General features: G+C 33.0%; 1 protein-coding gene across 1 annotated transcript in view; it reads left to right on the forward strand.

Annotated features, from left to right (window-relative positions):
• Positions 1-27,764, forward strand: part of NKAIN2 (sodium/potassium transporting ATPase interacting 2) — a 946,372-nt gene that overhangs the window by 500,662 nt on the left and 417,946 nt on the right. The window contains exon 3 of the mRNA XM_090280635.1: positions 10,825-10,905. Within this exon, the coding sequence (XP_090136761.1) occupies positions 10,825-10,905 (81 nt within the window). The remainder of the gene's footprint in view (positions 1-10,824; positions 10,906-27,764) is intronic.

A 27,764-nucleotide genomic window follows, 5' to 3' on the forward strand; every position in this document is an offset into this window, starting at 1 on the left:
GTCACATAGTTGTTTTATCCTCTCATCTACTGATGGATACTTGGGCTGCTTCCATATCTTGGCGACTGTAAATAATGCTGCAGTGAACATAGGGGTGCTTATGTTCTTTAGAATTAGTGTTTTGGGTTCTTTTGGAAATATTCCCAGAAGTGGGATAGTTGGGTCAAAGGCAGATTATTTTTAAATTTTTGAGGTATTTCCATACTGCTTTCCACAGTGGCTGCACCAATTTGCATTCCCACCCACAGTGCATAATGGTTCCCCTTTCTTTACATCTTCACCGGCACTTGTAATTTGTCAATTTATTCATGATAGCCATTCTGACAGGTGTGAGGTAATATCACATTGTGGTTTGAATTTGAATTTCTCTGATAACTAACGATGCTGAGCATATTTTATATGCCTGTTGGTCATCTGTATGTCCTCTTTGGAGAAGTGTCTATTCAGGTTTTTTGCCCATTTTTTAATTGGGTTGTTTGTTTTTTTTTAGTGTTGAGTTTTGTAAGTTCTCTATAAACTTTGGATATCAACCACTTATCAGATGTATCGGTGAACATGTTCTCCCATTCAGTCGGTTGGCTTTTTATTTTGTTGATGATTTCCTTTGCTATGCAAAAAGTTTTTAGTTTTATGTAGTCCCATTTGTTCATTTTGTTCGTTTGTTTCCCTTTCTTGGGGGCACATATCCGATAAAATATTGCTACGAGCAGTGTCCAAGACTTTGCTGACAGTATTTTGTTTTATGATTTTTATGGTTTCAAGTCTAACATTTAAGTCTTTGATCCATTTTGAATTTATTCTTATGTGTGGTGTAAGAAGGTGGTCTAGTTTCGTATCTCCATGTATCTGTCCAATTTTCTCAAGAGTATTTATTAAATGAACTATCTTTAGCCCATTGTATGTACTTGCTTTCTCTCTCAAATATTAATTGACTATAAAGATGTGGGTTTATTTCTGGGCTTTTATTCTGTTCCATTGAGCTGTGCATCTGCTTTTATGCCAGTACTATGCTATTTTGATTACTATGGTCTTGTAGTTCAGTTTGACATTAGCTAATGTGATTCCTCCAACTTTGCTCTTCTTTCTCAGATTGCTGTTGCTATGCAGGGATGTTTGTGGTTCCTTTCTTTTTCTTTTTAATAATTGTTCTAGTTCTGTGAAATATGGCATTGTAATCCTGAAGGGAATTGTGGTGTGGATATTTTAATATTAATTCTTCTGTCCATGAACATGGTATGTACTTCCTTTTATTTGTGTCTTCTTCAATTTCTTTCTTCAGTGTCTTGTAACTTTCTGAGTATAGGTCTTTTACATCCTTGATTAGATTTATTCCTAGGTATTTTATTCTTTTTGTAGCAATTGTGAATGGGATTATTTTATTAATTTTTCTTTCTGTTAGTTCATAATTGCCAAATAAAAATGCAACTGATTTCTGGATATTAATTTTGTTTCCTGCTAATTTGCTGAATTCATTTATCAGTTTTAGTAGTTTCTTGGTGGATTCTTGAGGTTCTCTATGTACAGTATCCTGTCACCTGAAAATAATGACAGTTTTACTTTTCCTTTCCAGTTTGAATGTCTTTTATTTCTTCTTCTAGTCTGATTGCTATGGCTAAGTCTTCCAGAACTATGTGGAATCAGAGAGGTGAAAGCAGACATCCTTGTCTTGTTCCCGATCTTAAGAGGAACACTTGTAGTTTTTGCCTGTTGAATATGATGCTGTCACTGGGTTTGCCATATATGACCTTTATTATGTCTAAGTATGTTCCCTCTAATCCCACTTTGCTGAGAGTTTTTATCATAAATAGGTGCTGGATTTTATCAAAAGCTTTTTCAGCATCTATTTATATGATCATGTGGTTTTTAGCCTTCATTTTGTTTATGTGGTGAGTCACATTTATTGATTCATAAATATTGTGTTGATCTTGCATTCCCAGAATAAATCCAACTTGTTCATGGTGTATGATGTTTTTTGATGCATTGCCATTTTCAGTGTTGAGGATTTTAGTATTTATGTCCATCAGGGATATTGGCCTATAATTTTCTTTCTTTGTGGTGTCTTTATCTGATTTTGAAATTAGGATAATCCTGGCCTCATAAAATGAGTTTGGGAGCCTTCCCTCCTCTTGAATTTTATGAAATAGTTTGAGGAGATGTGTTAGTTCTTCTTTGAATGTTTGGTAAAATTCACCTGTGAAGCCATCCAGTCCAGGGCTTTTGTTTGTTAGGAGTTTTTTTTTTATTACTTCTTAAATTTCACTAGGTGTAATGTCTATTCATATTCTCTGATTCTTCCTGATTTAATTTTAATTTTGGAAGATTGTATGTTTCTAGGAATTTATCCATTTCATCCAGGTTGTCCAGTTTGTTGGTATATTGTTGTTTATATTTTCTCACAATCCTTTGTATTTTTTTTTTTTTTTTTTTTTGGTGTCAATTGTTATTTCTCTTCTTTCATTTCTGATACTATTTATTTGGGTCCTTTCTCTTTTTTTCTCAATAAGTCTGGTTAAAGACTTGTCAATTTTTTTTATCTTCTCAATGAACCAGCTCTTGGATTTGTTGATCTTTTGTGTGTTTTTTAGACTATTTCATTTATTGCTGCTCTGATCTTTATTATTTCATTCCTTCTACTCACTTTGGGTTTTGTTTCTTGTTCTTTTTCAAGTTCCTGTAAGTGTAAAGTTAGATTGTTTATTTGAACTTTTTCTTGTGTGGTTGGGTTATTTTTGATTTTTTTTTGTTGTTGTTTGCTTGTTTGTTTTTTTGTTTGTTTGTTTTTAAAGAATGGCCTGTAATGCTATAAATATCCCTCTTAGGATTGCTTTCCCAGTGTCCCACAGATTTCATATTATTATATCCTCATTTTCATTTGTTTGAAGATATCCTTCTATTTCTTCTTTGATCTCTTTGTTTGACCCATTCATTGTTTAATAATGTTATTTAGCTTCCATATCATTGCATGTTTTTCAGTGTTCTTGTGATCAATTTCTAGTTTCATAGCATTATGGTTGGAGAAAATGCTTGATATGATTTCAATCTTCTTAAATTTATGGAGACTTATTTTGTGTCCTAACATGTGGTCTATCCTAGGAAACATTCCATATACACTTGAAGAGTATATATATTCTACTGCTTTGGGTGAAATACTCTGAAGATACTTATTCAATCCATTTGACCTAACGTGTCATTTAAGGCCACTGTTTCCTTATTGATTTTCTGTCTAGAAGATCTATCCATTGAAGTCAATGGCATGTTAAAATCCCTGACTATGACTGTATGTCTGTCGATCACTCCCTTTATATCCATCAAGATTTGCTCCACATATTTAGGTGTTCCTATTTTGGGTGCATAAATGTTTACTGGGGTTATATCCTCTTGTTTGATTGTTTCCTTTATTATGATGTAGTGTCCTTCTTTGTCTCATACTATAGTCTTAGTTTTAAAGTCTATTTTTGAGATGTAAGTACTATAACCCCAGCCTTTTTTCCTTTCCATTTTATAAAATATCTTTTTTCATCCCTTTACTTTTAGTCTGTGTGTCTTTTTCAATCTGAGATGTGTCTCTTGGAGGCAGCATATATATGGGTCTTGTTTTCTAATCCATTCAGCTACATGGAACAGAATATACATACTTTTCAAGTGCACATGGAGCATTTAAGCCATTTGCATTTAAAGTGATTATTGACAGATACATATTTAGTGCCATTTTATTGTTAAACTATTTTCCTGTGGGTATTTTTTCTCCTTCTCCTCCTCCTCCTCCTTCTTCTTTCTTCTTCTTCTTCTTCTTCTTCTTCTTCTTCTTCTTCTTCTTCTTCTTCTTCTTCTTCTTCTTCTTCTTCTTCTTCTTCTTCTTCTTCTTCTCCTTCTTCTTCTTCTTCTCTCTTCTTCTTCTAGCAATCCCTTTAACATTTGGTGCAGCACTGCTTTGTTGATAACAAACCCCTTTAGCTTTTTCTTGTCTGGGAAGATCCTTATTGCTCCTTCATTTTTAAATGTTAGCCTTACTGAGTAATGTTGCTTTGGTTGTAGTTCCTTGTTTTTAATTACCTTGAATATTTCATATCGCTCCTTTCCAGCTTGAAATGTTTCTGTTGAGAAATCAGATAACAGTCTAATTGATGCTCTTTTGTAGATACCTGCTTTTCTCTTGTGGCTTTTAGGATTCTCTCCTTGTCTTTAAGCCTTGTCATGTTAATTATGATGTGTGTTGGTATAGGTTTTTGTGGTCCAACTTGTTTGCGACTCTCTGAGTTTCCTGAACTTGTGTATGTGTTTTCTTTCACCAGGTTAGGGAAGTTTTTGGTCATTATTTCTTAGAATTAAGTTCTCAATTCCTTGTTCACTCTCTTCTCCTTCTGGTATTCCCATGTTGTGGATGTTGTCCAAAATGTTTCTTAAGCTCTCCTCATTTTTTAAAATGCTTTTTTTTTGTGCTTTGCTTGGGTGTTTGTTTGTTTTTTTTACCTTGACTTCCAAATCACTGATTCAGTCCTCTGCTTCATCTAACCCACTGTTTATTCCTTCTGGTATATTATTTATTTCAGCTATTGCATTCTTTATTTATGACTGGTCTTTTTTGATGATTTCTATCTCTTTTCCATGGTGTTGAGTATTCTTATAATCATGACTCCAAACTCTATCTGTTAAAGCATTTGCCTCCATTTCATCTAGTTCTTCTTCTGGATAATCTCTTTTTCTTTCCTTTGGAGTCTGTTTCTTTTTCTTCCCATTTTGGTATTTGTTCCTATATATTAAGAAGATCTTCAAAGACTGGTGTAGGCCTTTGTCAGACACTGCTTGTTACTAGCCCTGGTCAACCATTTTGAAGCTATCAGCGATCCACAGTGTATAGCTCCCTCTGCTGGTCCTGTTTGTGTGCAGAAAGAACCAGGCAATGCACCAAGGCTGGTTTTTATCATAACTGGTCCCTGGGGTGGGTCAGCTGAAGTCTCATAGAGCTCCCAGAGATCTGCCTTAGTTGTTAAACTAAGCAGTGATTTAACCTGAAGGTGTAGCTCCACAGCTAAGGGGCAGAATAATTCCTGCAGGCGGGGCTATTGCTTCCCCTCAAACTGATGCCATACAGAGAAGAGTGCTCTGTTTTGAAAAGATGGCTTCTGCAGTATGGGGAATAAGTCAACACAGGGATCCTGGCACAGCGATCCAGATCATCCTTAGTCAAACTGGAAGTTGTTAATAGTGTATTTTTATGGGTATTTCTTTAAAGGGAAAAAGGTTTATACATGAAGTCAATGTAACAGGATCTATAAATAGAAGATAGGATTTAAATAATAAGGCAGACTGCCATAAAATGATCAAGAATTGGGAAATAAGCTGCTTTATTTGGGCCATTTTCTTTCTTTCTTTCTTTCTTTCTTTCTTTCTTTCTTTCTTTCTTTCTTTCTTTCTTTTTCTTATCATAACAGTGGATGAGTAATCTGATGTGAAAGCAGATTAAATGATACTGCTGTTCCAGTTGGGAAAATTGAGCTAAAATATAATTAACTTTTAGCAAAAGATAAATATAGTCCAATAATTTTGAGCAGGGATATTTGTTTTATAGGTATACATTTATATCTATTAAAATACCTTCATTGTTAATATTAAAATATCTCATTGTTAACAATTCTAAACTGTTGCTCAGTGAGGCTGTTTTAAGACATGACTTGCTAACCCAACACTTCTTAGGAATGCTTCTATCAGAGTTATTAGAACTGATTACATTATTTTGTATATTAAAAATATAGCAGTGATATTGGTGACCTGATACCAGTGTTGCTCCTAGTTAAAAAAATCATACTTGAACACATTTCTATATATTGCACTGAATACATTTCAATGATAAATATAAATCATTTGGGGGAATAAGTGACATAGTTATATCCTGTATTGTTTTTCTCACTTGCATTCTTCTGGTGCTTAAGAAATGTGAACCAACTCACTGGTCCAACTCTTTTTCTAATTAAGCACTTATGAAACCTTGTGGCCTGTGTTTGAATTATACTACCTTCTTTCATCTTCTAATAATTATGGTAATATTATTGAAAAATAGGTTTCTAAATTGTAGTGGTGTTTAAGAGAAAATCACTAATACAATTCAGGTCATTTATATATATATGAATATTTATGTATTCTCTCTCTCTCTGTCTCTGTCTCTATTTTTTCTTCTGAAATTGATTTTAGAATCATTGTGAATTAGTATGAAAGATAGGAAAATTGATTTGTCTTAAATGATAGCCTTTCTTCTCTTAGAATCTTTCTAAAAGAAAATATTTTGCTAATATAATGCCATAAAGATTGGAGCTTTCCCCTAATTAATTTAAAAATTGAATGTAATTTGAATAAAATGGAAAAGCTGTATCTGTGTATATGAAAATCTGATATTAAGATTTATGTGTTTTGTGTATGTTAACTGTAATTTATACCAAAAAGAAAAAAAATAGACTTTCATTTTGGGCAGCTTTATTGTAACAGAAAGGAATAGAAAAGCCCTGGCAGTATTGTTAAGGTGTGACATTATTTTCCAACCAGATGTTTATCATCCTTTTGATCTGAGGCACTACCTTTCTAGTTATTGCAGAACCATGACATATAATATCACTTTGGCTCTGGATCTGGCCAATAGTTTGGCCTATCATGATTGACAGCCTTAACTAATTTTTATCTTACACAGCTAATTTTTTTTCATCATTACAGCCACAAATACAATATGGAACCCATGATGATTCAATTACCGTTTTCAGCTGATAATGTTAACCATTTAGCTGGAGACACAAGTTAAATCAACTTCTTAAATGGTCCATGTAGACCTGAAGAAATCAATTCTTAAAGAATGAATTTTATCATACAATGGATTTGTCTATCATTACAGATATTTCATCATTTTAACCTGAAACATAAAATATATGATTTTTTTTTCACAAGAAAAGGTGCAGCTAAAGAAAAATTAGTTTTGTAGCAGAAACTGTAAGTTGGGTGCTATCTGGCAAGCTTGAAACTTTGTATCCTGTTAAGTCATTTCTCCTGGGCAGTATATCATTTTCAATTACATTCAAACTGAGCAATAGTCAGTTATATCTCAACTAGCTGTAGAAACTTGGAAGAAGTTAGTACTCATTTTTAGACTCAAATAATTATGATAAGTACTTTTTTCAACAGTGTGAACAATAGGATTTATTGACAAAAATTTTTCATAGGCAAATTACAAGGGAATGCAAAATATTCAATATTTAGGCAATATTTAGATAAAATCTAGTTAGAAAAAAATTGATTCAGATAAATGCCAGTTACTAAAATGAGAAAAACAAGAATGAGAAAGAATAATAAAAAAAGAGGAGAATGAAGGAAGACAGTATAAGAAGTTAAATGAGAGAAAGTTAATGAGGAAAGTTAAATAAGACAGTGGAATTAGGTAAAGCCCTGCCTTGGTATAATTATGCAAATGAAGGATTACCCTCTGTAGCAATGTGTGAGTTTCTCTGTTTATTAGTGTTGCCACACCTCCAATGGTGACAATTCTCCATAAATCTTTAATGAAAAAGAATGCATGTGAGCTAACTGGTTTGTCATGAAGTATACAATAAAATTAAAATATCCTTCTGGCTTACTCTAAGAGACAAAGGATAAAAAAGAAAACAAAACAAAACCATTACTAATTCTTACTATAAAAAAGCAACTCTTAAAATATTATATAGAAGATGCTTTATAATTTTGTAGTATGGCAAATCAGAAATAATAAATTACCACTTAATTAAACCAAAAGAAAAAATGTTTGTTATATAAAATGTCACTTGTCAGTATTGGCATTAATATGTCAAGAAAGAAAACTTATTATAGGGAAAAATATGTTGCATTAGGTAAACAAGTCTAGACTGCAAGTTCAATTGATGGAAAAATGTTTATGTAAGTTTATATAGAATGTATATTTTTAATATCCTAAACAGATAAAAATTTGGTAATTATTGCTGTATTGTTTACACAAGATGTGATGATGTAATGTAGTAGTCATAATAAAATGACAACCTGTAGTGAGAACTCAAATATTGACTATTTTAAACATTCTATCATTTTATCCCCACTTAAACCCTTCTGAGTTTACTACCGTTGCTTAGACTATTTTACAGTGGAGAAAACTGAAGAGTAGGGAGATCATATGATTTGACATATCCACAGAGCTCTTAAGCAACTAAACTAAACTTGAGGGCCCAAGTTCTTAATCTCTATATGCTCTTTCTTTGCATGTGACCCATTATCTTACCTATTCTTCTTTAAAAATATTATTTTTGATGGCACAGACATAATTTTTTCAGCTTGATTTTCTAAGTATAATTTACATTTGCATACAAGTGTAAGTAATTAAGTGTAAGTGATATCTAAATTCATCTGAATGAAGTTTCCAAATACTTTATATTTTCAACATTTAATGAGCTTAAAATATAATTTCAGTTGTAAAATAGAAAAGCGTCAGTGTCTACATTCTCTTGCCTCATCAGGAAGCATCCTTACCAATGACAAATTTTCAGAAAAATTTAGTATATGTAATACAGTGTGTTTCATCAGCTCTTATCAATATTTTATTTATATTATTTTTCTTTTCTTTCTTTCTTTCTTTCTTTTTTTTTTTTTTTGGCTCTTAGTAAATAGCGCTTATTTAGCTGTCCACTATTAGTAAGGTGGGGAAAGTATGTCATCATGAACAAAAGACATGATAAAACATTTTCTTCAGTCATTATTTTTTTCTTAGTCACTCAAACCAAGTCACAGGAACCTCTAGGAACTTTTTTTTCCCACCTTCTTACCCTTAAATTAGGACCCAGAATTTCACTGTATTTCTAAAATTAAAATCCAAATTTTCAAGGTAGTTGAATAAGTTTAGATTTTTTTTAATTTTGTCAGATGAATTTGCACTTCAGAATACTGAGCAAACTGATGTCTCATGAGATCTCTGTGCTAAAACTGAGATCTTTGCTGCAGACAGCCACTTCCTTACCTTATTTCTAGACCCCAGCCCTCAAGCCACACAGCCTTTCATACCCCTTCTTTTGTCTTAGACCATTTAGTTTTGCCCTTACTTTAGTCTCACTGAGCATTGCACTTGTCCAGCAGTTAGATGGACCCATCACCTGGAAATCAATTGACTCATTAATATTTATTAGGTCAACTCATCATGGAGGCTTCTCAGTTCTCAAGCAACATGAGTAATCATAGTTAACTCATAAAAACCAGGCCTGAGAGGGAAGAAGAGGTTCTGAATCTGAAAATAACAAGGTATTTTTCCATATTGCTCTTCATTCATTCATCGATTTACAAAATATTTTCATTAGCACCTATTTTGTACAAAGTAGTAAGTTAATAAATTAGAGATGTAAACATAAAGTTTTAAATGGTCCCTTTTCTCAACAAACTTATGCAAATAGATATAAGGCATTTGGAATGAAATTAGGCCAAGTAAGATCTTACTGGAGCACTAAGCAGGACTAAGCCAATTCCAATTGGATATCATTCAGGAGTTGATCTTTAAACTGACCTTTGAAGAAAAATAAAAATATTGATAGGGGATAAGAGAAGTTCCTAGGGGATAATAAATTATTAAAGCATAAAGGAATAACAAATAAAAAAGCACAGCGTTGACAAATAGCTTTCCATGTGTTTGAAATAGCAGGTAATTCAATGTGTTTGAAATGCATGATGACTTGAGAGAGTAAATGAAATGTGTCTGAAAAATATAACATGGTACAAGATCATAGAGATTCTTTAACTATAAAATAAATATTGTATAACTCATTATATAGAGAATGGAGCCATTGGTGCTTATCAGAGAAATTACCTGATATCCTCTTGTTCCACTTTTTTCAATTCACATCAACTGTTTTCCTCTTTTTTACAGCACCTCCCACCATAATCCCCAACAATTATATTAGATAAAGTTAATAAGTTCACTTGATTCACTGCTCACGGAAGGTGTTTCACCTCTTCTCTTGATCTTTGCAAAACTAGTTTTTCTTAGAATGTTATACATGTCTCCCATCTTCCTTGCTTGTGCTCAGACTATTTTTTATGATTTTTGTATAATAATCATCTTTTTTATCTACCTTCACCACTTGACTTGGTTTCAGGGAGAATTTATCATTGGTCTTTGGATCCTCAATATCTTTCTAGCATGTTGCTTTCTAGATACTTAAAAATTTTTAGTTGACTAACTGATCAGAACTATGTTTTCATAAGAAAAATCCATCCTCAGTGAAGATGGCACAGTCAATAGAAAACAGAATAAAATTAAGGATAATAGCTAGATGGTCATTATAATGGGAAATTGTGACAGGATATAATAAGGAGGTGAAGAAGGAAATGAAAAGAAGAGAAAGCTGATTAGATGGGACAGAATTAGAAGAACTATTTGTTGATGACCCAAAATAATTTGGAGAAAAGTTGTATGTTATACACGGTTTCATTTTGCTAAAGAAAGATATGAGTTCCCTTCGATGGGTTGTATTTGATACTTCTATTGGAATCTCTAATTCTTAACTATATAGAAGTCATAATCATTGCCTCTTAAAACAGAATGTGGATTATTATTTCTTTTATCTAAGAACCTAAGCTTAGTCTTAAGCATAGTATTATAATACTATGAGTCCATAACAGTGAGAAAATATCAAGAGATGAATATGAGTCTCATCCTGTTCCCTAGAAAGAAACAATGTCTAATATTTCCACTAATCTTAAAATTGGAGTATTCAAAATTTCAAGTTCTATTTAAATTTTACTCAGCTGATTCAAAATTAATTATATGTTTTTTTTCTTTCTCTTGCTTTTCTACAGTATGCTGTTTGGCTAGTCCTCTGGGTTACATGGAATGTGTTTGTTATCTGCTTCTATTTGGAGGCTGGGGACCTCTCAAAGGTAATTTGCTATCTGGTTTTCCTGAGTCCTCGGTAGTGTGTTAATAAGCCTTTTCCTAAGTAAGGCAGAGTCTCACCCTTTTCTTGTCACTTATATGCACTTTAAAAGAAGGTAAATTGAAAGCTGTCCTGGTTTATATCTGCATTTCTATCATCCAGAAATGCTTTAGTGTGTCACAAAAATGTATTTTCATTTTTAAGCAAAATGGATGTGAAATATTGATTATTATAGTGACCATTGCATAGAGTTCTAAAACAGACTGATGAGAGATTCCTGAAGCAGAGTAGGAAATTTTTAGAGATAAAATATTAAAGATTAAGTTACTTAGTTTGCTTATTGCTCTTCTAAAGATTTTCTTGATTGGGTCCAAATAGCAATGCAATAATTTGAACAATTAATGAATTATAGTTGAGTAAAATTGTTACCAGAGGTATATAATTTATTATTTAAATGAATAGCAGTTTATTCTAAAATAATCTACAAAAGACTTATCATACTTGCTTTTTCATTAAGGTCCCTTATTTTGTGTTGTTCTTGTATGAGTATGTGTATGCTTGTTTTTGAGTCCCTGTGTTATGATCTATTTTCTCCATGAATTCCTTTACTACTAAAATAATGTGGTCTTTAAATCTCTAAAACCAGCATCCTCCTTTTATTGGAATGCAATTAACACCAGGTAAGTCAAATGAGATAGTCTGTTCAAAGTAGTGGTGTATCTTGCTTGAGACACTTGAGAAAGTTGCGTACTTGTCCTTCTTCATATTAACTTTGAGAGACAGATTGTAAAGTGTTCTTTTCCCTATCCCTTATTAGAATAGGAAGACCCTGCAAAAATGTTGACATTTTAAAAACCCAGAGATGATAGACTGCTTTAAAAGGGGAAAAAAAGAGTTGTAAAGTCACCAGGAATTGCCTTTGCGGGGCTATATATTTTCGGGGTGCGTGATGGGGGTAGTAGTAACATACATTGATAGTCTAGCATACAGGAGTTTTACAAAGCACTCTGAGCACTTTCAAGGATGCTTATCTGACCTGGTAGAGGCATTTCTGTGATTCCTGTAGTGCATTGTCCTCCACACTCTGGGCAGCAGGCAGTCCTTTCTGAAGATGCTGTGACCAATGAAAAGGAATTGTTCAGGTGGCTCTAGGAAGGACATAGACAAGACTGCTGCTGTGCATGTGCCAGAAAAGTAATACACTTTCAAAGGACTTGAATTCCTTACCCAATTTATATATCTCCACTGCTCTATAATCCACTTTATTCAAAGAAATTCCACACTAGAATGACATTTAATGATATTTTTAATTTTAAATAATCTCCTTAAAAATTGGAAGGCATTTATTCACGCATATTGGTTGAATAAAATGATCTAGCAGATCAGTTTGTTTAATATAAGAGGGCAGAAAAGAGAGAGAGAGATTTGAGCTAAGCAGCCGGCACAAATGTTCAATAATTGTGTTCACTGCTCCACGTGATAACTGCAGGCACAAAATAAAGCTTGTGATCTCATGACCTTGGACATGGGCACTAAAACCACAGCGAGGGTACATCCGAAAACATCAGTTTAAGACAGCTGCAACCCAAATGGCTAAGAATTCTTTTAATGCACCCAGGCAGGTAATGACTATCCCTTGGCAAGGCAGCAGTTAATAATATTTCTTTTCTTTTCATCTTATAAACCAATGCCAGGCTCTGCAGAGCACATGAAAATTTAATATTTTTTAACAAATAATCTAAAAAAAAACCATAAAAGGCAATGTTATAATAGTTATCTGTACCAGGTTTTTCCTTCCTTTTCTATGCAAAGGGTTTGAGAAAGACGTATTTATACCATTTAATTCTTTCACTTCTGCAACTGCCTCACATTCTTCAAATAACACAGTGACAGGAGGAAGCAGTGGTGATTGAAAAATGTACAGATATATGAAAACTCAAAATTGGACTCCTGAAACTGCTGATCATACTTAGATTACAGAATATAAACAATTTTTCTTAACCCACTAAAAATATAAAACAGTTTGACCATATGAATGGGTCAGTTTGCTTGAGGTTAAGGGAGAAAAAGAGGAAATTGAATCAGGAAGAAAATTCTATGCTTATATATCTGTAAAAGAAGTGTTTATTTTCATAAAATATTTTGTAAATCACAATTCCTTCATAATGAATATTGGCAAAAATATCAAAGCAATTTTTAGTTACCAGTTTAGAATATTGTGTGGTCATTTTCCAGTGTCTTTTCTGGTTTTGTTTTGCTTTGTTTTTCTAAACTATTTACCTTGTACTAATGAGCAAAACAGAGATTAGAGTAATTAACCAACCCAGTGTGTACATTCAGTGATGAAATGGCTTAATTACAATGATATGACACACAGGACTGATCTGTTTGATCTTCAGTTTTCTTTGTACCCACAGCTATGTAGTTAACATATTTTTAAAGCTCTGTAAATCAAACATTATTAAATTATCAATGAATATATACTTAATTATCCCAATAACATTTAATAAAAATGAAACTAATCCACCAGAGAAACTGCTTTAAAATTTTTTATCTCAGTTAAATTAATGGAAATGTAGTATAAAACAGTGATAGCAACAGATGATAGCAACAAATAAACATATACATTGTATGATGATTTCCACATTGTTTACATTAATTATTTAGATATTAGTGTTATAAGTAAATATTATACTGCATCATATAGTGTGTTACATCTTTGGCTAATATTTTAATAGATCTCCTGTTAAGGATACATAGTTGACATTAGTTTGTAACAAAGTTATCTGCTAACTTTGTAGACAGTTTACCTTTGAGCATTCAATATCTATTGAATTAATAGTTATGAGAATTCTTCATGTAAATAGTTTTATTGTTCTCATGATTTGGGTACTCATGATTCTCTTGCTCACATGTCAAATAGAAAGAAATGGGAACTAATTCCATTTATCAACTGAACTGAGTTATTTTGCAGAGAGAAAATCTGTTATTTGTTCTGTAGTAAATTTTAACATCAAAGTGCATAGTAGTTAGAAGGAAAACACATATAAGGTGGTAATTCACCTATTGGGTTCATCACCCGGGACATGAAATTTATTAAATAATTTTTGAATAGCAATTTACAGGAAAAAATGTAGTGGTCTTCTGTATCTGTAAAAACCTGTATTTTATTGGATATGATAGAATTGTAAATTACTCTTAGACTAAAATTATATCCTAACTCTTTATATGGCTATTTTGAGATCTCAGATTCTAGTTTTGTAATTTATGGGGCAGCATTAGAGAACGATGCACCTATCATTAGAAAGAAAACAATAAATTTACAGAGCATAGAGGAGTAATGAAGGGTTGATTTTACACTTAATCAATTTGTTTTTAACCCCTTGAGACTAAGAATGTAGGTAGTGTTCTTCAGGCTTGATGATATCATCAGAAACTTATCTAGTTAAACACAGCCTAAAGCAATTAATTATACCTAGTAATATGTATATTTCATAATGAGCGCATTTTAATAGCTACTTCTAGAAAGCTCCCATTTTTTAATAATTTGAATAATTGTTCCTATGATCTAGGTATAAATTTTTATTTTAAAAAATTGATATATAATGAAGTCATGTGAGAATGTGACTTATTTGAGCTTTGGGGACTAAAATTGCTGTCTTGCAAAAGGTAGAAAGAAGATAAAACCTGTCATTCACTCGAGTGATAGGGAACAAATCCTGAAAACCAGACATGAGTGCTATGGTGCAACCATGTCCTAATGCAACAGTCCCTGCTTTGTTCATTCTATTTTTTTTTAAAAAGCACTCATTTAAAGAGGTATCTGATATTTGGATATTTTCTGCTCAATGAAATCAATATTAGTATAAAAATCTGTTTTTATGATTTCATATGAAAAAGGTAGTATGGAGAGAAATCATCTTTTATTAATTTTTTTAAAAATTTGAATTAGTGTTATTCTTTCAGAAGTGAACAAAATCTAAACAATTACTAATAAACAAAGAATTCTTCTGATTATTGATTTAAACTAAATTGAACAAATATCAAGAGGACAATTTTTTGAATTCATATTTATTTTGCTTTTTTTTTACTGTAAAATGTATATACTTGAAGAAAACTTTAATTGTTACTAAACTAACAAGAAAATTTTTATTTTCTAACAATCAAAGTAGATTTTGCTTTAGGATCTAGAATAAAATATTCTACATGTTATTAGGAACTAAGTATGCTATTTATTTTCCAAAATAGAAATGAACCACCTGTTACAATTTGGTTAAGAGTTGCTGCCCTTCTTCTCTTGTTTCCTTTAATAGCTCATTGAATTAAATTGATTGTTGTCTTCTCCAATTCTCTTTCTTTGCTTACTTTTCCTACTTCCTTTTAATATCCCTAAAGTGAGTAATAGAGCCTTTGAAATTTTCTACTTCTCTTTCTGCATATTTTACTTGTGATTCCATCCGCTGTCATAATTTAAGCTATTATTCTACACATCTACTGGACTTATATCTTCAGTCCTGATCTTATTGCTAACGTCAAGTCTCACATCTCCAACTTTCTGCTGGTGTCATATCAATTTCATTGTCACTTAAATTCTACATGTAAAGGGAAATTTATTGTCACCCCCAAAGAACCCAACTTCCTTAATTCAGTTCAGAATAAAAGAAAAGCCAACTTTATTTTGAAAAATGAATTAAAAAGGAAAAAAGAATCATGCTGGAGGGGCTACAGAAACCTTTATAGACTGACTTAGATGAAGCAAAAAATAGATTTTTAAAAATATGCGTTTATGTGAGTGTATAATAAACCTCAGATGCAAAAAATCCAAAAACAGTCAGAGAAGTGCTGAAGTAATATACTCTGGAAAGGTAAATGCCCCAAAGAGATGAGCTGACCCTTTAAAGATGCCATATCCTGGAGGCACTTGCAGATTCTGCCTGGGGCAGGAGGCTAAGAATCCAGGCTTTGAACACATAGAAAGGTATTTCTGGGCTATGTATAAATTAGCATAGCTTTGAGGAAGAAGGCCTCAAGCCCATGGGCAATTTTCTTGTAAGAATATTTGGGAAAGACTAAAAAATAGTGTTAAAAAATGGCAGTGTTGCAAAATAGGCACTGTAGATAGTAAAGAAGGTCTACAGAATAAGCTATACTTACAACGAGAAACCTGAAGATTGAGCCAGGGGCAAACACACAGTAAACATTATCATAGCTAAAATCCAGGTTCAACTCAGCACAGTCCTTTCCTGAAATAAGCTGATCAGACATTGCTTTATCTGTACAGTTGAAAAAAAGTAAAAGAATTACAACTCAAGAGAAATAGAGCATTGCCTTAGATCTTTATAGATTTTTTTCTGTGCATAATATCAGGCAATGGAATGTTTCTATACATCCTAAAGAGAGGATTTCATTACTAAAAGTGAAGAAAAGAATGAACAATTGAGACAGACCAACATATCATTCAGGTACAGTAGTCCCTCTCTATATTGCAGTTCACTTATCGCAGCCTCACTGTATCGCGGGATTTTAAAAAATATATATTTAATTATTTATCGTGGATTTTTCGCTATATCACAGGATTTTGCAGTACTGTATACGTATGTTGTTAAAGTTACATAGGTTTAAGAGGGTAGAATAAATGTAAGCTTCCTACTTCACAGGGGAGTCTAGAATGTAATACCCGCCGTAAGTGAGGGAATACTGTATTGTAACAACTTTTAATTATGATAAGGATTATTTAAAAAGAATATGTTGAAGAAAATAATGGGAAATATTGAAGATAATATATTGAAAGATAAAGAATTTACCCTCTTAAAGTTGGGATCCATAGAAACAATAAATGAAAAATTCAGACCTGAAACTTTAATAATTAAAGGTAAGAATTCATTAGTTGTGTTTGATCATAGATTTTAAAGATAAGAAGACAAGATTTGTGAACTGGAGGACTGGTCAATAGAAAATATTCAAACCGAAGGACAGAAATTAACACACACACACCCACACAACAGAAGAATTAAAAAAATAGGAAAGAATGTCAGAAACATATAGGATTCTGCCAAAGGTTCAATATACAAATAACTGAATTTCCAGAAGGAGAAAAGAGACGGAATGGTACAGAAGCAATATCTGAAGTGATAATGACAGAGATTTTTCAAACCTGGTTAAATATATCAACCCACCGATTCAAGAGGACTTTCAGATCTCAAGTGGAATACATACCAAGAAAATTACATCCAAGTATAAACTAGTAGCACTTTTAAAAATCAAAATCAAGAGAAAATCTTAAAAGCCATGATAAGTAAAATACCCATTGTGTTTAAAGTAACAACAAAATGAGTGACAATTGACCTTTCAACAGAAACAGTAAATCTAGAAGGCAATTGAATGTCAACTTTAAAGTGCTCTAAAGTTGCAACCTGGAATTCTGTGCTCTGCAAAAATGTTCTTCAACAGTAAAGGTGAACAAGAACTAAGATGATTCATTACTAACATGAACTGAAAGAAATACTACCAGAAGTCCGTCAGGAAGAAGGGAAAACAAATCCCTGAGAGAAAAATTAAATTCCAAGAAAGAAAAGATAGATATATGAGTAAAAAACAAAACAAAATTATAATAGTAAAGTCTTTTGGAATTTAAGTGTATGTAGAACTAAAATGCATGGAAACAATAACATAAAAGGCAGAAAATACTCAGAACATTCTAAGTTTCTAGCATCATCATGGAAATGGGAAAGATAATATTTATAATAGATTATAATATTTCAAGGATTAATAATTTCTTGAGTAATGATTAAAGGAAAGCCTATCTACCAAAACCCAACTATAGATAAAAAATTAAATAACAGAAATAATTGGTTAATCCAAATAAAACTAAGAAATGAGGAAACTAACAAAAACAGTACTGTAACAAGAAAAAGAATATCAAGATGGATGCTATAATCCAACATATATTGATAACTACATTAAATATAAATAAACTAAATATTTCAGTTAAAAAATTAAGATTTTCAGTCTAAAGAAAAAACACTCAACTATGTATTGTTTATAAGAGATACACCTTAAATATAAATATTTAAATTTAAAAGTTAAAATAAGAACGATCTGACATGTAAACACACACCAAAAAATGATGCAATAATTCTAATATCAGACAAGGTAGTGTTTAAAGCAAGAAACATTACTAAAGATAAATGAGTTAATGGTCAATCTACTTGAAGATATTGCAATTAGTATTAACTGAATAAAATATTTCAGCTTCAAAATATATGAAGTAAAAATAGAATTAAATGGAGAAATAACCAATCACAGTGAAAGATTTTTAATACTCTTCTTTGAATACATCAATCAGATCAAAATTATAAAAGGATATAGAGTATCAGTTTAATACAATTAACAAACTTAACTTAATTGACATATTAGAACACTGCACCAAAAAATAAAAGTACACATATTTTCAAAGGTATATAGAAAGTTCAATTATACAATGATTCCAAACAAAATTCTCAAAGTATAGATGATTTGTAATTATTTGCAAGTATCCTCTGACAACTGAAATTAAGCTATAAACAAACAAATATTTGACTGCTTGTAAATTAAGCAAAATACTTCTAAATAACCTATAGGTCCAAAAGGTTGGAATGGAGATTAGAAAATATTTTGTACTGAAAAAACATTTGGGGCAGAAATCTAAATCAGTTTCAGAGTGAAATGTATGACTTTACATAGAGATATTAAAGGAAAAGAAATACTGAAAAAGTAATGATCTAAACTTTCATATCCAGAAGCTAGTAACAAAATAGCAAATGAAAGCTCCAGAAGTAGAAAGATTAAAATAATGATGATAGCCCTGGCTGGTGTGGCTCAGTGAATTGAGAGCTGACCTGTGAACCAAGGGGTCACCAGTTCAATTCCCAGTCAGGGTACATGTTTGGGTTGCAGGCCAGGTCCCCAGTTGGGGGTGTGCGAGAGGCAACCACACATTGATGTTTCTTTTCCTCTCTTCCTCCTTCCCTGCCCTCTCTATAAAAATAAATAAACAAAGTTAAAAAAATAAAAATAAAAAATAAAACAATGAAGATTATAGAAGAACTCAGTGAACATAAAAAAGGAAATAAAGTTAAGTTGTTTCTTGAAAAATGTTAAGTTTTAAAAACCTATTAAGAAAGAAGGGAAAAAATAAGTAATAACATACTTTGGTAATATTATAAAGGACTCTACAGATGAGCTACCAAGAAAGAGTATTTTGTGAATAAGGTTAAGCCAATGTATTTGATGATCAGGATGAAATGAGCAAATTTGTTGGAAAATACACAACTTGAAATAAAACTTGAACACTTTTATACATTGAAGAAATTAAATTATTAATCAAAACCTTTGGAAAAAATAAACAACAAACCTTCATGTTTACATGACTTCATCACTGGATTCTTAAAAACATTTAAGAATGTTGTAATACCAACTTTACATAAACTCTTTCAAGAAATATAGTAGAAAGTTCATCTATTTTTACTTATAAGGCCAAAATGCATTACTTATTAGATATAGATATAATTGTCAGATGACCTACCCATTACTGAATTAAAATGTAATGATGTAAAAAAAAATAAAGAAAATTATAAATATCTTCCCATAAATTCATAAATAATTATATATTATTTTTCACACTGTAGTATATTTACATATCTTCTAGTAAACTTTAACTTTCTAAAAAGCTATATTTCATCATTGTCTTTCAGGAGAATGTCTGCCCTTGAGGTACCTACCACACAGCAGTGAGGAATTATTGAATCAATTAAGAGCATTTTAGATGTTTATAAATAAGCCTATTTAATATATCATAAAATAAATACAAGTTGCTCTTATTAATATATTTTAATTATATGTTTACTTAACTGTCTCTCCTTCCATAGAGGAATTATTTTACATTCATCCTCAGGATCAAAGGAAATGCCAGACATGAAAAATGCTCATTGGAACTATATTAAATGGTAATGGAATGGATTTCAGTAACTGCCTACTTCCAGCAAATAAAGCAGCTGGAGGTGTTCCCTTCTATTCTACCCTTGTGTAGATATGGTATCAACGTCTCTCATGGCTCACACAGTGCTCTGTGGTGATAGCAAGCACAGGGAAAAAATTTTGAGCAGCAGGCCACCAAGATCAGTATTTCTCAAGACTAAAAAGCACATAAATTACCTCATATCTTTTTAAACTACATACTGATTATTTTGGAATGATGCCTGAGTTACTTCACCCCTAACCAACTCCTACATGATCACCTTCTTATTTATACATTAAACATACTTTGATTTGTAAATATTAGATTACCTGGAACTTTTAAATGGAGCTCAAGGGAGTTTTTTTGACTTCTGGCTGTTCTTTGAAGCAAGGATCCCAGTGTATATCTTGATATATGTGCAAATGAAAATTTATTACCTGATTTATTACTTAATACTGGCTCTAACCGAGGTACCAAGTAAAGCAACAAAACAGATTATCCAAATCTCTGGGGAGAATTTATGATTACGTCCACCTTTTAACACCCAAGTCATATGTATCCTTTCTTCATGAGGAAAAATTCTTTTCAGAATCTTCCCCATAACTTTCTCCATGGTGGAGCTGACTAGACCATGAATGGCCATGTCTCTAACTTTACCTTGTTTACATAAATTTACTTTTATTATAAGATAAGGATCCTTACTCTAAGAGTAACAAAGCTACTATATGCTAAGTGCGGCTCTGGTTAAGAAATATAGCTATAGCTGAGAGTTCCTACTTAGATTCCAGTCCTTTTTTAAAGGTTAAAACAATGTAAACCCTTTCACAATTGCACTGCTTCTCATGGTAAGTCACTTTCTCTCTCCACAAGGACTAGATGGCATATTTAATTTCTATGACTCTAGTAAATTAACCCTGGCTGGTTTGGCTCAGTGGATTGAGCGTCGGCCTGCGAGCTAAGTGTCGCTGGTTCGATCTTCCAGTCAGGGCACATCAGAGAAGGAAAACTCTGACTCCAAAAAACCTCCGCTGCCTTGCGGCATACCTCTTCAGGGGAAAGGCTAAGGGAGTAAACCCCGACAGAAAATCCGGAGCCGGAGTCCCTAAGGCGGTTTGACGTTGTAGTCAACACCGGCAACTCCTGCGGCGCACCTGAAGCCAAGCTGTATTGACTCCGTCTTTCCCTTGGACCTTTCAGCTGCGAAGAGAGGGGGGGTCTGCTGCATGGGCAACAGCTGGCCCTCCATATCACCCTGCCCAGGCTTTGTAGCTTCACTGGAGAGGACACTCTAGCGTCATCGCAAGATGTCGACTCAACACGGGAGGAGACAGATACCGTGTCACTCCCGAGTCGGACTGCACAGCCATTCTCGGCGGTGCAGATAGACTCTTAAGAAGCTACACCATCGTCTCTCGAGACGGACGGCTGCCGACGAGTAAATTAACTGCTTTCATTTTACTTCCTTACTTTGATGTCTTTCCTTCTTGCTAATTGACCCTCCAAATGCCCTTGTGGGTGTCCAACACCTCATCTTTTCTTTTGTGGTCTAAAACTGTTTTGGATTTTAAGGAAGTACCTCCCACATTACAAGATCCCCATGACCACTAGCAAAACCTTGGGGTATGAGCAAGCGTTATTATGTCTGTGGTGTGATTCATGGGCATCACATACACTAAATTTTTTGGTAGAGGACCCACTCAGAGAACAATGAAAACAGGCAACCTGAGCTTTGCCCTAAAATAGCAGAATGGTCTCCAGGTATTGTTTTGGCTCCGCTGAGGTTCCATGCTGCTGGTGAAGTTCAGGGCGACAGTCTCAGAATACTGACTCAGTAGCTCTCTACATTGTCTAGTATCTGCTGCTCATTCAAAGAAACAACCTGTCCCACTACCCCAGTGCCTATTTCTTTCTCTCTAAAAATGAGCTTCACGGTCATATCTATTCTTTTTCCAATTTCTTGTTAAGAAATATGCTATGTACAGTTTTTCTTATCCAGCCTTTCTCATATGTGTGTGTATGTATATATATGCTTGTGTATGCTTATATATAAGTGAAATTAATGAAAGCAATGATACAAGGGATAAAAAAGAGAAATCAGAATTACTTTGTTAATATAGGAAACACACTATACATGAAATGGCATAGGGTTATTTGAAAATGGACTTGGATTTCTTGTAAATGTTAACTGCAAACTTTAGGGAAACCACTAAAATTTTTAAATTAAATTTATTGCGGTGTCATTGGTTAAAAGAATTATATAGGTTTCAGGTGTACAATTCTATAATACATCATCTGTACATAGTATTGTGTGTTTAGTATCCTAATTCAACTTTCCTTCTATTACCATTTATGCCCCTTTACCCTCGTCTACCTTGCCCTGGCCCTTTCTCTCTGACCATCACCATACTGTTTCTGTCTACGAGTTTTGTTTTTGTTTTTTGCTTAATTCCTTCAACTTTTTTACCCAGCCCTATAACTCCCCTCAACTCTGACAGTGGTCAATCTGTCCTCTGTGTCTATGAGTCTGTTTCTATTTTGTTTGTTAGTTCAGTTTGTTCCTTAGATTCCACATGTAAGTGAAATTATATGGTATTTGTCTTTCTCTGACTGGCTTATTTCACTTAGCATAATAAATTCCATGTCTATCCATGCTGTCTCAAAAGGTAAGATTTCCTTTTTTTACAGCCGAGAAGGACTCCATTGTGTAAATGTATTGCAGGTTTTTTATCCAGTCATCTAATGGTGAGCACTTGGTCAAAACTAGTATTTCTGAGGTGGACTTCGAGAGTCTCTTTTGGATGTCAAAAATATTAAGTACAAACCATTTCTTTCCATTCTGCCTTCCTACTAAACAATGATAGTTCTCTTTAAGGTAGTGAAAATGTCACTAACTCACTAGGGAAAGTTTTTAAAGTGTAAGTATTAAAAATAAAAGCATAGAGATTAGCATCCTAAGAAAGTACCATGCTGGAAATAAAAATAAAACAGGTACAAACATGGCCTAAGCAACTGATATCCTCGTTTGTATCTAAAGCCCAGTTTATAGAGATCATTGTAGAACAGGATAGTTTATTCTGTGTCAAAAATTAAAACAGCTATATTTTATAGGTTTATTATTTACAGAGCTATGTAAAATATTAGAATATGTTTGAATTAACAACCTCATAGCTTTAAATTTAGAAAAAAAATTAAAAAAATTTAAAAGTACTACAATTCTTCTAAAAATCTTGGCGTAATTAGTCCATGTTAAATGATCTTATAGTAAGTGGGCCCTTAGGTGCTGAAATAGTTGCAGAACTTACTTGAAAATTATGTCCAATTCAGCAAAGTCCCCAAGGTCCTAGTGTGCTCTCAGGCTGTGATACCCTTATCAAGATCACCCATTCACTGTAAACCATCATCTTAACATGACCCCTGGAATTTATTTCTAAATTAGACTAGAATTGACAGTTGCCAAATTAGCTTTGGAGGGCAAAGTGTCAATTTCTATGTCTGTGGATTCACTCAGGGACAATTGATGCTTGATGAACTGTGGGAAGTACAACCCAAGGAATATTAAATAGTGAAATACATTTAAAAATTTTGTGTTTCTAATATTCAGAGATTTTTAAGCAGAAAGAGCAAGTAAGAGACTACTTTTCATGCCTTTTATATGGTAACAAAACTACTCTACTTCTGTTCTGTACTTAAAATTTACATTGAAAATACAGTTGCATTTTGAATTAGTAGTTGCACTTTGGATTAATACAGGTAACCAGGGAGCAATGTTCAGTAAATACTGTTATTAGATGTAAAGCAATACAAAGAAAATGAGATTATTTAAACATCTTTTCTGATTGAAAATTGTATGGAGAAAATTTGAAACATTTTAGATGTTTTACATACCAACACTGCACTTCAAGTGTTACTTCACCTTCTTGTGGTTAAAGACTTATTTTTGACATTTTATAAGCAAAATGTGTACCAAGCCTGATGCAAACAGGAAAACAGCTTACAAGGTTAAGAAGAAAAGGATAGCACATTAATAAACAGCCATTTAGAGAGTTATAATTAGTTTTCATCCCCTTCATTAAGGCATGTAGTCTGTTAGAGAAATGAGTCTAATGGAAATGCAGGACTCCAGGGTTTCACACTCATAGGTAGAATAATACATAAAGCTGAAGTAATTAAGAGGTATTTCAAGAAATGTCATCTTTTTCATAGTGTAAAACTAGGCATTTTGTAGTGAAGTAGCTGCATTGATACCATAGGGACACTCTGTCCCTTTTCCACTCTGACAGAAAAATCTCTAGTGACAGGTCCTTAAATCTTACTTGAATTACAAGTGAGAATGAGTTTGGTACTCTCAATTAGTCCCGAGAGGGGAACTAATACACACAATTTGGCACACTCTGCAATTGCTTCTGGAGAGATCTGTAGCTTGCCAGACACTAGGAAGGGCTCTGACCCTCCTGGGGGTACATCCCACACACTAGCTTTGTCAGGCAGCCTGCAAAACGGGTGGACTTCAGCTTTTGTGCTCCGATTTTATGAGCACTGAAATTAATCCATTAAGCATTTTGTGTATCCAGACCCCCTGCTACTTACTTTTTAACGCATTTATATGGTAAGTTAACTGTGGCATCATAGTGTGCAGCATAATGAGTTGAATTCTTCTTGTTGTTTTGCTTTCTGTTTCCTTCTTCTCAATGAAAAATAAAAAGAAAGAAAGAAAACAAGATAGCTAAGCTTAATACTGCCAAATAGCCAAATAATTAGTACTGCCGGATATGTTTTCTCTTTTTTCCCTTAGAAAGTATAGCAGAATATTATCTAAAAGAAATAATAAATGTAAATGTACAGTGCAAAACTGTAAAATATTAATTGCTTATAAAATAATGAGATAAGAGTATTTTATTATAGTCTTCTAACGGAAAGATGGGTCCTCAGTCTGTGATGAATTCCGACATTTATTAAGAACCCAAGTTGTAACAGTTTTATGGGTTTCTTTAAAAAAGTGCAAAAAACAGGTACACCACAATGTAAATGTTTAGACCACCTTCTTTGTGATAAGCATTTTATTTTCTGAATCATTCCATTCTGTTGAGTATTTCTTAAGAGCAAAATCTCTCTAAGGGGCACAAGTGACATGATCTCATTTGGAAAACGTTATCAAAGACTCAAGCTAAAATGCAAATGGGACACAAACCTTAGGATTTTCCTCAACAACTATGGAATTACTAAATCTGAAGACATATGAAGATAGGAATAAGAGGAGGATAAAATAATTGCATATTCAGAGAAAAGGAAGAACTGGTATGGTTTGGATGATACATGTATTGGCACAACCAGAAGCACTTGTAACAAATTATTGTAAGTAACCCTGCAAAGTATTATTAATGGAAAAAATATGGCTTCGGAATTGCATATTCTCAAAGGATATTTTGTAATCTAAATTATTACTTTACCATGTTTTGGGCCAAAGTTCAAGTTTTATTTTCCTCAGAATGTGTTAAAAGCAAAAACAACATGAAAAGGCAATGTTTTGAATAGCCCATGCAGGCTTTCTGCCTGTGACATCTATCACCCCTCAGTTCTCCAGGGTCTGTTCGATCTGTGTTTATTTTTCCAGAAGTTATCCACTCACTTGAGGAGGTTCCTTTTCCAGAGAGAGGAAATCCAATCTTCAAGCTCACTAGAATTGCTCTCGTCAGAATTTTTAATGATTTTTTGTTTGTGTATCATAATTGATAAACTGCCTTATAAGAGAGAAACTCAAGTTTACCTCAATCTGAAACATTCTCTTTAGAAGAACACACTTACACATTTTAGGAAATGTTTTAAAAATTATGTTAACATGAGTTTTTAAATATCACCCTATGTGATGACTTTACATTGAATTTTTCTGACTTTTCAGAGTATAACCTCTGTTTATGTGTCAATATTACATACATCTCAATCAGTGGCACATACTATCCATTATCATTATGCTACTTTTTGATCAGTTTTTGAATTTCTACAACTTATTAATATAATTTACTAAAAAAAACTGAGTAGATATTTGTTTAAAATATTTGAACATTATAGGTTTATTTTAAACTTACAATGAACTTAAAACAACTTCTAAATTTTCTCAGATTTCTGAGAAATGCATACAGTTTGGACATTACTTTAAGAGTGATGATTTAAATTTTGAATAGGGTAAGAATAATATGATCTGTTTATAAAATATCACCATACTATTGTGAACATATTCCATGAGGGAGGCAAGAGTAGCAAGAAGACAAGTAGTTTGGATTCTTTCATGTCTAAGTTATAGGTGCTTTTTTTTGGCTTGGATTGAGGAAAGAGCAAGGGAAATAGTAAACATTATGTATGTGAATGCCACTTAAGATTATATCTAGTTATAGTCTCAATATTGGATGAGATTAGGGCAACAGGATTTGTTAATGTCCTGGATGCAGGGTATAGGAAGAAAATGATCAGGGTTGACATACAGACTTACAACCTAAGCCATTAGGAGAATTAGGTGTTTCCATTATTGAGCTGGAGGCAGACAGGGGCAAGTTCAGGAAAGGAGGAGTATGTGTGCAGAACGAGTTGCTCTATTTTGTCCTCATTATATCTGAGCTGTCCATTAGACATCCCAGAGCAGTACTGTCAAGTAAACAGATGGATTTGTGAGTACTGCATTTAAAAGAGGTTTTGAATGGGAAACATAAATATGAGGCATCAGTATAAAGTAGAAGTTAAAGGCACACAAAACAATAAGATCTCTTAGGGAAGACACATAAAGAAGGGAAGAGAGTTAAGGTCAATGCTTTGGTACTCTATAGCTCAGTCTGGAAAAGGAGGACCCAGAAAAGGAGGTGGAAGGAAGTAGACAGGGAAGGAGGAAGAAAGCAAGGAGATTAGTGTCCTACAACTTAAGTTAAAACAAAACAAATAACATGGAGGGATGATCAATTGTGACAAGAATAAGGATTGAAAATAATACCAGATATGGCAAAGTGGAAGTGATTGCCACATTTGATAAAAAGATGATTTCAGTAGAGAAATAGTAAAGAAAACCTTATTAAATGAACTGAAATGAAAAAATTAAGACAGTGAATAAGGTCAACTTCTTCAAGGACTGTGGCTATAAGACGCAGAGAAATAGGAAAGACTTAAGACAGTCTAGGGAAGTCTGTTTGCTTTCATATGTTTTGTTGAAAGCAGCTTTTGGAGCATGTTTTTAGGCTGATGGAAAAATCTCTAGTAAAAGGAAGAAACTGATGATGTAGGAGCTGTGTTCTTGAGTAGCTGAGAAAAGACAGGATCCAGTGCTGAAGTGGAAGGTTTGACCTTAGAAAGGAAAGGGATGGGACATTTATTACACAGAGAAAATGCAGAGTCGATGAATGTAGATGCAGAATGACTAGTAGATTTGGTAGTGAGACAATTAAGAAATTCTCTTTTAATTACTTCAGTGTGCTTCAGTAAAATCAGGGGCAAGAATCATCGATCCGAGTGATAAAGGAGTGGAGAGTCAGGGTTTTAAAAAATGGGAAATTGTATATGAATGGAATGACCCACAAGATTGGACTTACCATTGATTTTTCTAAATAATAATTATAGGATATGCTGAGTAATCAACATAGTTCCCAAGCATTCCTTATGTACTATGAAACTAATGCATACCTGCTAGTTAGGCTGAGCAGCAATACTATAAGCCAGCACAGCCATTTGCCTGTAACTATTACAGCATTGGTATTATGTTATTTTGAACCAATTAAGCAAATTAGATTCAGAGAACTGACTAGTGAATAAGCTTATTTAATATCAATTTTATGTATTTGGTCCTTACATGCAGGTTTTAAGTTTTGTTTTTAAAGAAACTATGAGTAGTT

Source organism: Furipterus horrens, unplaced genomic scaffold (assembly GCF_987537825.1).
Source record: "Furipterus horrens unplaced genomic scaffold, mFurHor1.1.pri manual_scaffold_6, whole genome shotgun sequence".
NCBI lineage: Eukaryota > Metazoa > Chordata > Mammalia > Chiroptera > Furipteridae > Furipterus > Furipterus horrens.